The 11,090-nt window shown below is 41.9% G+C and overlaps 1 protein-coding gene across 1 annotated transcript in view; it reads right to left on the reverse strand.

Moving 5' to 3' along the window:
• Positions 1-4,090: 4,090 nt before the first annotated feature.
• MOSMO (modulator of smoothened) overlaps positions 4,091-11,090 on the reverse strand; it is a 59,983-nt gene continuing 52,983 nt past the window's right edge. Inside the window, exons 2-3 of the mRNA XM_040356840.1 lie at positions 10,167-10,379; positions 4,091-5,726 (exon numbers count right to left, since the gene is read on the reverse strand). Coding sequence (XP_040212774.1) covers positions 5,542-5,726; positions 10,167-10,379 — 398 coding nt within the window. The 3' untranslated portion in view covers positions 4,091-5,541. The remainder of the gene's footprint in view (positions 5,727-10,166; positions 10,380-11,090) is intronic.

The following is an 11,090-nucleotide window of genomic DNA, read 5'->3' on the forward strand; positions in this document are numbered from 1 at the left end:
GGCTTCACTGGTTTAAAATAAAAAAAAAATTAAAAAATTTGCATCGTCATGAGAGTAATAGGTGAAGATAAAGATTGTCCCTAATGAGGACAAACGTCCTTGTGACAACTGTCTAGGAGAGGGATTTTCTTTACTCCACTTGCCGTTGTGTCTGAATATAGTAAGTAAAGGGAAATCAAATCAGCAGGATACAGAAAGCAAAAAAATTTACCGGGCAGGGGATTTAACCTTTCCCTACTCTATATAGAAAATCAATATTTTTTTGGGTTGAACCTGAATCCTTTTGCCGCCAGAGCCGATATTTAAATCCCCCCCCCCCCCCCCACACATTTAAAAAAAAAAAAAAAAAAGATTTAGACCTACGGATTAAATAAAATCCCAAACATTATATATTTTCTTAGAGAATAAAATATTTTTTTATGTCACTTTATAGTACCGCAAAGGTCTAGGAACATCTCAGTAAAGTAAAAAAAAAAAAAAAAAACACTAAAGCGATTTTTAGGGCAAACAAAAAAGCAATTAACTACCCAAATTGTTGATAAATGATAAAAGACGAGGTATCACCGAGTAAATAGAGACCCAACATGTGAAACCTTAAAATTTGTGTGCACGCCCAGAATGGCCCTTTAGTGTTATAGAGGAGGTATTGTGCTGGTTTCGCTCTCACTCTGGCGTGCGCATATGCAACACGTGTATCGCAATCTACGCTCTCACCCATAGGCGCCTCCCAAGCGTGTTTACGTTTGTACGTGTGTATATGTGGGGGCCGCAACATTTTGGGGTGGGCACCATTTTGGTGCAAATGCGGTGCGATTTCATCCATACTTGGCTGAATTTGCATCGCACAGACATCGCGTGTGATGTGCACAGCAATGCAGTGCGAATCACATGCGATATCTGTGATTGCATCAGAGTGAACCCAGCCTGACTCAGGAACTTGTTGACAGACAGTCTTTGAGTAAAAAAAATGTCTGTAAAGACCTGAGAAATGTTGAGTATAGACAAGTAAAATTCTTCTTCATTGCCAGTATTCTAATATACTCAATAATACTCGCATAAACATGCTTATAGACGAGTAAACACGTGTACGAGAGTAATTTACTGCGCTCACATGAAAAAAAATTATATTTGTGTTTAACTGCTCTACACTCAACACTGTATTACCGATCTTTACTCAGCTGTGTGCAATATCCCATTGGCAACAATGCATCTCATTTCGGATCAGTAAAAAAAAACCTCAGCATTACTGAGTACAAGAGCCCTTATGTGTGTTGATGTGTTGCAGTGTCATCCATTCTGAATGGCACCCCAATGCACTAAGGCCAGCAATGCATTGCAGTTCAGTGCTTTGTGTTGAAAATTGTGGCATATCTGATTTATTAGGATTATTTGGTGCATTGGCAGTCCATTGATTTCAATAGGCTACCTAATTGCAAATGCATTGATGCACTGCAAATGTACACTATTAGGTAGATTCAGTAGATAAGTCGACCTAACTCAGAATCTACGCCGACCTATGTTTAAGCGTATGCTCAAACAGAGATACGCTTAAACATATCTAAGATTGCAATATTTCGGCTAGGTGGCACTTCCATTGCGGCCGGCGTAGAATATGTAAATAAGGAGATACGCCGATTCACGAACGTACGCCCGGCCGACGCAGTACTTTTACGCCATTTGCGTAAGAGATAGGCCGCGTAAAGTTAGAGCTAGGCCCTAGTGGAATAGTAATGTCAAGTATGGCCGCCATTCCCACCGCGAAATTCGAATTTACGCCGTTTGCGTAAGTCGTTCGCGAATCGGGATTTACGTCGTTTACATCCACGTCTAAATCAATAGGCCCGTGCGGCGTACTTAGCCGCAATGCACACTGGAAAATGTAGGCACCCGGCGCATGCGCAGTAACAAAAAAACGTCAAAAACGTAAGGTCAAGCCTTATTACCATTAAATACGCCCCCTAACACAGATTTGAATTTGGCGCCCTTACGCCTGCCCGCATTAGGCTATGCCGCCGTATATTAGCAGGCAAGTACATTGAGAATCATTACTTGCCTAGCTAACTTGCGGCGGCGTAGCCTAAACATGCTAAGCTACGCCGCAACTTTATTCCATTGTACCTGAATCTAGCTATATATTACCAAGAGTATTGGGATGCCTGCCTTTACACGCACATGAACTTTAATGGCGTCTTAGTCCGTAGGGTTGAGGTCAGGACCAGTCAAGTTCCTCCACCCCAAACTCGCTTCTCCAGTTCTTTATGGACCTTGTTTGTGCACTGGTGCGCAGTCATGTTGGAACAGGAGGGGACCATACCCAAACTGTTCCTACAAAGTTGGGACCATGAAATTGTCCAAAATATCTTGGTATGCTGACGCCTTAAGAGTTCCCTTCACTGGAACTGAGGGGCCAACCCAACCCCATAATCCACTCTCCACTAAATGTTTTGGACCAGAGCACAAAGCATGGTCCATAAAAGACATCGATGAGTGAGCTTGGGGTGGAGGAACTTGACTGGCCTGCACCTCAACACGTTAGAATAGCTTTGGGATAAATTGGAGTGGAGAATGTGAGCCAGGCCTTCTCGTCCACATCAGTGCCTGACCTCACAAATACGCTTCTGGAAGAATGGTCAAACATTCCCATAGACACACTTCTAAACCTTGTGGACAGCCTTCCCAGAACAGTTGAAGCTGTTATAGCTGCAAAGGGTGGGCCAACTCAATATTGAACCTTACGGAAAAAGACTGGGATGCCATTAAAGTTCATGTGCCTGTAAAGGCAGGAATCCCAATACTTTAGGTAATATACTGTAAATGGGTCTTAGGACTTTGAACAATTTTGCTTTCATTACACCTAGAATGTGTTTAGTCAATTTAAATGCAAAGTTCAGTTGCACTTTCAAGGGGTCATCCTGATTTCACTACTTTGTAAATCCCTGACCTGGAAAATGTATGAGGACAAAACTGGCTTCACGCCTTTACTAGGAAAGCAAAATCACAATATTGCTGCCCTAATGCCTCGTGCACAAAAGTCAGACGGAATTTTTTCATCGGATATTCCGACCATGTGTATGCCCCATCTGACTTTTTCCGTTGGAAATTCCGACGGAATTAGAAAGAGAACATGTTTTTTTTCCACGCATTGCGGGCGGTATAGCCTCGCTGTCCCATTGATTTCAATGGGCAGCAGCAGTGGAGGAGCGGTATACACACCGCTCCAAAGATGTGGCTAGCAGAACTTTTTTTTTACCATCCTGCTAGGCCCTCGGGCTTTCACACTGGAGCAGCATTTTAAGGGCGGATTGCAGGCGCTATTTTTAACACTATAGTGCTTGCAGTGTGAAAGGGGTCTTAAGGTAACGCAGTGCCGTATTGCAAATAATGGTCTGGTCGTGAAATGGGGGGTAACCCTTCCAGAGCGGAGGTGGTTAAAAGAGTAGGAGAAGCGCTGGTATATACTATTCAGAGAATATAGGATTTTTAGAAAAACTTTTAAGATTCAACCATCACTTTTTCTAGACCTGAACCTCTTTTACTGATCTATTTTGCTGAGCTGATCAAACAGACATGAGGGAAAACCCTTTGTCTACAAGCAGCAAATCAAGCACAGACCAGCAAAATACCAAAAATAAATACTCAAATTTGCTGCAGCTTGTAAACGTGCATAATGCACATACAGCATTTAAAAGGTGCTCTCAGAAATCCCCTTTATAAAATTTAATTAAAAAAACTCAGAAATTAGGCAAGTACATTTCTCTACATATATCCAGATTTACTAAAAATAAAAATAAAAAAGTATTGCAGAGGTTTAAGCAGGCCATACACGGTCGAATTTCGAACAAATTTTCTTTTCAAAATCAGAACGTTCGTTTTTTTGTGATCCGATGACGCCACCGTAAATTTTCTAAATTTGGCCGACCAAACCTTCAATTTCACCTCATGTTGCTACAGAAAAGAACTTGTGGCCGGGAATCTTCTTTTCTCTCTGGGAATTTTCTTTTCTTGCACATTTTTTTTCTATTTCATTTCTCGCACGATTCTCCCATCACTGATGGAAAAATCGTTTGTTTTTCCAAAAATTTCTAGCATGTCCGATTCCTCAAATTTGGCTGTCGCACGAAAATCGGCTATTGCTGCAGCCCACTAATGGTGTGAAATTCGTACGAGAATCGTATCCAGGATTTCTTTCTAAATTCGAACCGTGTATGGCCGGCATTACCCATTGCAAGCTCACAGTGTGGTCACTGTAGTATAAGTGTGTACAAACTCCCACTTCTTAAAATCATGATTACCCATTTGAATATCAAGGAAGTTCCAGTGCTTTGTTAGCCACCTCTGGTGCCTACCTGGACTAGTACAAATTGCTGTCAATTTCCTTTGATGATATGTTAGGACGCAAAAAACGTGAACAAAAAAAAAATAAAAAAATAAAAAAAATGAGAAATGTCTGATTTTATACATATTTGAAAGAAAAAAAAAAAGAGAAAATTTGAGGGCTGCTACCAAATATGAGGTAAACTGAAGACTCTTCGCTATGTAGTCTTCAAGAAAATGGCTTTAGTTAACTATCGGTTCCAGTTGGCGCACCACAGTGATTTTGCTAGCAAAGCTTTTAGCATTCTTTTCCCCCAGAACTGCCTATATTTACACTGTATACTGCGTCAGCAAAAATATATATTTATATAAACATAAATGAAGAGGTCATTTCCCCCCACCCTTCCAGAATATTAGTGTTTTCTTCTAATTCTCGACAAAGAGTTCCAGTATTCCAGTACCTTCTAAAAAGGAATTCAACATTCCCTTTTTGTATTTTCAAAGCACCGTTCAAACTATTTTACGCAAAATGATACCCACCCCCATTTTGGTACCAGGAAATATGAGGGCCGATGTGCTGCAAATCCATCTACAGCTGGACAGTTGAACCAAAAAGCACACAAAACTGGCCAGAGCAAAGCCATTTTACAGAACCAAGCTTTCAGCCATAGGAAGTCTCAGGGGGTTGAACGGACTTTGAGCTGTACGCTTCGTAGTGTTGGGGACTCTCCGGCTACCGGGTCTCTGTGTTGTTAATCCTCAAATGAATCATCTCTCTTAAAGTGAGGCCAGCCCCACTTGGCTTTGAAATGCTTCTAGGTCATAGACAAAGTTCATAAATACTCTTGGTTTACTCTTCATTTCCTATTCTTGCAGACGATGAAAACAGGAGTTGGGTACAGTAATAAAGGTCCGTTTTGCTTGTCAGTGTAAAGCGTTCTTCACGAGTCTACGTCACAGTGCAGACCTGATGGCATAAATTTGCTCAGGAGATCAGTCTATGATATTTGTATTTGGTTGTGGAAAGAAAGGCTCTCCATTTGATCCAAAGTGCATAGTGAGAACAAGTTAATGTCCATTATCGTCTCAGTTCTCTTGTCCCTTTTCAGGTGTTCTCCTGAGAAGGCAATGTCTTCGGAGGTTTCAAAGAACCCCTTCCCCCACCTCCCCTCCCAACAAATATATAATGTTCATTGCAATAAAAAGTCTTGTAGATCCCCCTGTACATCAGCCAGGTAAACATACTTTGCCTGCAAATAATAGTCCCACTATAGTAAAGAAAATGGATAAGACAAAAAGTACATAAGATGACCCAACTACGGTGTTGTTGGGAAGTTTGTAAGGTTGTCCACCAACTTCATTGATGTAAAATCCTATGGGGAATATTAATGCTGCCATACAGAAAAGGATCACTGTGGAGGGAAGAAAAAAAATTGGTTAGGAAGATGCCGATTGTTCTAAATTCCAGCTGTACCAAGACACCTAACATTTTACAAGTCATTCAAAATGCACAGACGATGATTGTTATGAAGAAACGCGTTGGGAGGAGTCTCACACGCGACTTCATTCTGCAAGTCGGGCTGACCGCTTAGACCTGCTGGCTGTTTGTAACACATGCGGTTTCACTCCTTAGAGATTGTAAGTAATTTAATTGTTTTATTAAAATTAATTTGTGAAATACTACACCAGGGGTGGCAAACTCAATTTCATCGTGGGCCGCATCAGCATTATGATTGCCCTCAAAAGGGCCGGTTGGATCTGTAAGATTAGATGTCCAGCGCATCCCCTGAAATTAGCTGTCAAGAGCCACCCCACCATCAGAAGTATTTTTTTTTCCGGATCATGGTTTATGCAAGGTGTTTAGTGATCTCCTTGTGGGATCAGAGAAGTTGGTAAAGAGCGCAATTAAATGCTTGGGGGAAGACTTTTTATGATGGTGTACAACATTATAATTTTTCACCGCAAGAGAGAAGAAATTGTTTTTTTAACTGAGCACTTTATAAAATATATTTGCACTATAATCTTTGCATGATATTTGCATATTACATATAAACTTGATTATATAGATTTGTTATTATAAGATGAGCAAGTTTTATTGTATATTTTTTTATGCACTTTACAGTGTTTCATATGGGATGTATTCATTTCTCTTTGTAGTATTGTTTTATTGTAATTTATTACACATCCTACCCAGATTGGTGGTTTAGGTGCAGCAATCCTAACTAATTAATTTAAAAATATTTTTCATTCACCAAGGTGATTTACTTTTTAGCACGCACACAAATATTGTTTGGGTTTAAAATGCACCTATGCCAGCCTCTGGACATTATGGCCCGGATTCACGTAGAACCGTGTATCTTTGTGCGGGCGCAGCGTATCCTATTTACGTTACGCCTCCGCAACTTTGACAGGCAAGTGCCGTATTCTCAAACCAAAGTTGCGGCGGCGTAGCGTAAATAGGCCGACGTAAGCCCGCCTAATTCAAATGTGGTAGATGTGGGCGTGTGTTATGTAAATTTTATGTGACCCCACGTAAATGGATGCTTTTTACGAACGGCGCATGCGCCGTCCGTGAAAGTATCCCAGTGCGCATGCTCCAAATTAACCCGCAAGAAGCCAATGCTTTCGACGTGAACGTAAATGACGCCCAGCCCTATTCGCGAACGACTTACGCAAACAACGTAAAATTTTCAGAATTCAACGCGGGAACGACGTCCATACTTAACATTGGTACGCCTCATATAGCCGGGGTAACTTTACGCCGGGAAAAGCCTAACATAAACGCCGTATCTGTACGGTGTCGGCCGGGCGTACTTTCGTGAATTTGCGTATCTAGCTGATTTACATATTTCTAGGCGTAAATCAGCGTACACGCCCCTAGCGGCCAGCGTAAATATGCAGTTAGGATCCGACGGCGTAAGAGACTTACGCCGGTCGGATCTAATACAAATCTATGCGTAACTGATTCTAAGAATCAGGCACATAGATACGACGGCTCGGACTCAGAGTTACGACGGCGTATCTGGAGATACGCCGGCGTAACTCGTACGAGAATCCGGGCCTAAAGCTTTTAAAATTCTTAAAAAGAGCTTTAAAAGAGGCACTGTACACTTTTAAATGTTTTTGTTGTTTGAACTAGGTATTTGTGACTACATACAATATCTCACAAAAATATCTCAGTACACCCCTCACATTTTTGTAAATATATTATAACTTTTCATGTCACAACACTGAAGAAATGACACTTTGCTACAATGTAAAGTAGTGAGTGTACAGCTTGTATAACAGTGTAAATTTGCTGTCCCCTCAAAATAACTCAACACAGCCAATAATGTCTCAACCGCTGGCAACAAAAGCGAGTAAAAATGTCCAAATTGGGCTCAAAGTGTCAATATTTTGTGTGGCCACCAATATTTTCCAGCACTGCCTTAACCCCCTTGGGCATGGAGTTCACCAGAGCTTCACAGGTTGCCACTGGAGTCTTTTTCCACTCCTCCATGACATCATCACAGAGCTGGTGGATGTCAGAGACCTTGCGCTTGAAGATGCCCCAGAGATGCTCAATAGGGTTTAGGTCTGGAGAAATGCTTGCAGTCCATCAAATTAACCCTCAGCTTCTTTAGTAAGGCAGTGGTCACCTTGAAGGTGTGTTTGGGGTCATTTTGTTGGAATACGGCCCAGTCTCCAAAGGGAGGGGATCATGTTCTGCTTCAGTATGTCACAGTACATGTTGCCATTTATGGTTCCCTCAATGAACTGTAGCTCCCCACTCCCACCACCATGCTTGACTGTAGTAGGCAAGATACTCTTGTCTTTGTACTCCTCACCTGGTTGCCGCCACACATGCTTGACACCATCTGAACCAAATAAGTTTATCTTGGTCTCATCAGACCACAGGACATGGTTCCAATAATCCATGTCCTTAGTCTGCTTGACTGTTTGCGGGATTTCTTGTGCATCATCTTTAGAAGAGGTTTTCTTCTGGGACGACATCCATTGCAGACCAATTTGATGCAGCATATGGTCTGAGCACTGACAGGCTGACCGCCCCACCCCTTCAACCTCTGCAGCAATCATACGTCTATTTCCCCAAAGACAACCTCTGGATATGACCCTGTGCACTCAACATCTTTGGTCGACCTGTTCTGAGTGTAACCTGTTATGGTAAACTTCTGTATGGTCTTGGCCACTGTGCTGCAGCTCAGTTTCAGGGTCTTGACAATCTTTTTATAGCCTAGGCCATCTTTATGTGGAGCAACAATTCTCTTTTTTAGATCCTCAGAGAGTTCTTTCGAGAGAGAGAGAGAGAGAGAGAGAGAGAGAGAGAGAGAGAGAGAGAGAGAGAGAGAGAGAGAGAGAGAGAGAGAGAGAGAGAGAGAGAGAGAGAGAGAGAGAGAGAGAGAGAGAGAGAGAGAGAGAGAGAGAGAACCAAATTTAACACACCTGAGACTTTGTAACACTAACAAGACACATGACACCGGGAGTGAAAATGGCCAATTGGGCCCAATTTGGACATTTTCACTTGGGGGTGTACTCACTTTTGTTGCCATTAAGTTATTTTGCGGGGACAGCAAATTTACACTGTTGTAGCAAAGTGTAATTTCTTCAGTGTGGTCACATGGAGATATAATAAAATATGTACAAAAAACGTGAGGGGTGTACTCACTTTTGTGAGATACTGTATTCTTGCCTTACATGTTGTAGCTGCGGTTTGTAGTTTCGTGGCTAATCAATTCTCCTATGTCCATGTATTCACTCATCTAGCTCAGGGGTCTCAAACTGGCTCTCTTCAGCTGTTGCGAAACTACAAGTCCCATGAGGCATTGCGAGGCTGACAGTTACAAGCATTACTCCCACAGGCAAAGGCATGATGGTACTTGTAGTTTTGCAACAGCTGGAGGGCTGCCAGTTTGAGACCCCTGATCTAGCCTGTCCCTATTCACTAAAAATATGTAGTGTGTTTACATTGTAAGAAGAAATGTGCCTGCATCCATGAGCCCTGAGTTCATACCTAGACTTCAGCTTTAAAGATCTTAAAAAGAAAAACACCACACCAAAGACTCTAAACTTGGGTTTCAGCCAGTTTCTTACAGCTTAGAAAAACCTGGCGTTTCCATTAGAAGGCAGACAGTCTTTCCTATTACAATTTAGATTGTAATAGGTAAAGAGTTAAAGTTTCAGTGCTTCAGATTTAAAATTTGAAAATGTATTTCTCTACAACGTCTATAGCTACAGAGGTGAATGAGGTTTACAAAAAAAAAAAAGTAAATACTTTAGCGTGCATAGTCTGAGCACAGATTTAGTTATTGTAAAGCAGATGCAGCTCAGCAGAATATGGCCCTCTTGTATTGAATTGTATTGCTGCTGTATTGTCTCCCTTTATATTGTAAAGCGGTGCACAAACTATTGGCGCTATATAATATCTGTATAATAATACAAATAATAGGAATACGCATTTTCCATTTGCTTTGCTGCCTACAGCCACATCCATGTAGGTGGGAACTAAAGGGAGAACAGCAATGCTCTTTACATTCAAAGTAGGTTTTTTTATATAATAAATTTATATTTCTCTAAAGTATGTCTTGGAGAAATATACATAGGATATTAAAGAGCTGTGACAACAAGCATCTTGGCTTCTACAGTAAATCAGTTTCATCATCGAACACAACTGTGCTGAGGCAAGATCGACCCGCTAGACAGGAATTGTGTCCTGCTTCACCCAAATGTTGAAATACCCTCGTAGTTGCGCTTTAATTCTTCCTCAAAATGTAGGCTCTAATAGAATTAATGTGAGAAATGACTCTCTGTAAAACCTCAGTATAAATATACCGGAATTGTTATGGGACACTTACTGCCAGTAAATGCAATCCATCGGGCATATTTTGTAGCTTCTCTCCTCCAATGGGATGCCACTAGCAAACCACAAGTAACAGTCAATGATATGATTCCCATTATGATGAAAAACAGCGTTGTAACCCACTCCGGTGGGAGCCGGGGAGGAATACATATCCTGTCACGTCCATGTATGGTCTGACACTGCCTGACCAGGCCAACCGTGAGAGCACCTGTGAGGAAAGAAAGAATGCATTAATGCCGTGAACAAGGTTCTTTAGGGTTAGAACATCCATCATAATTTTCCAACATTACCATTATAAATTTAGGGTTTCACTCATTGTTTATCAAAAATAGGACCTCATTTTGCCCCATTTTGAGATAGAGAAGGTAATGAGTAACCTGTCTTTTAACCTGCCCTCGGTCACCAGTTAAGGAGATTTTCCGTTCCTTCCTGTTCTGTAGATACAAGGAAGAAGAGCAAATCTCTCCAAAGTCAAACTGAAGTAAATCTCTCCGGACAGTTCTCCACAGTACAGATGTCCCCAAAATTTCACATTTTCCCCTCATTTTCAGTCCCAGTGACACTGGTCATCAGGACAAAGAGCGAAAGTCAATCCCCCTAGCAATGCTAGAGAAAGCAATAAAAACCTAACAGGGGTTCCAATTTGCCCACATTCTATACCGAACCGAACGATCGAACACTGCCGATTGCTCGGTTCTCACAGCTCCCTGAGCAGAGAGCTGCCATCAATCACCAGCTCTCTGCTCTGTGCCCCCCCACCCCGCGTTCACTGGAGTTCCGGGCTGTGAAGGAGGTGGGAGCGGCCAGCTCAGGCTCGCCGAGAGGCTGAGCTGGGTGCAGGTATGTGGGTGAATCCCGGCTCCATTGTCGGGATCTTGATCGAGCCCGGATCGGCTCTTTGATCCAGTTTCAGCAGGCT

The sequence above is a fragment of the Rana temporaria genome, chromosome 6 (assembly GCF_905171775.1).
Source record: "Rana temporaria chromosome 6, aRanTem1.1, whole genome shotgun sequence".
In the NCBI taxonomy this organism is placed as follows: domain Eukaryota; kingdom Metazoa; phylum Chordata; class Amphibia; order Anura; family Ranidae; genus Rana; species Rana temporaria.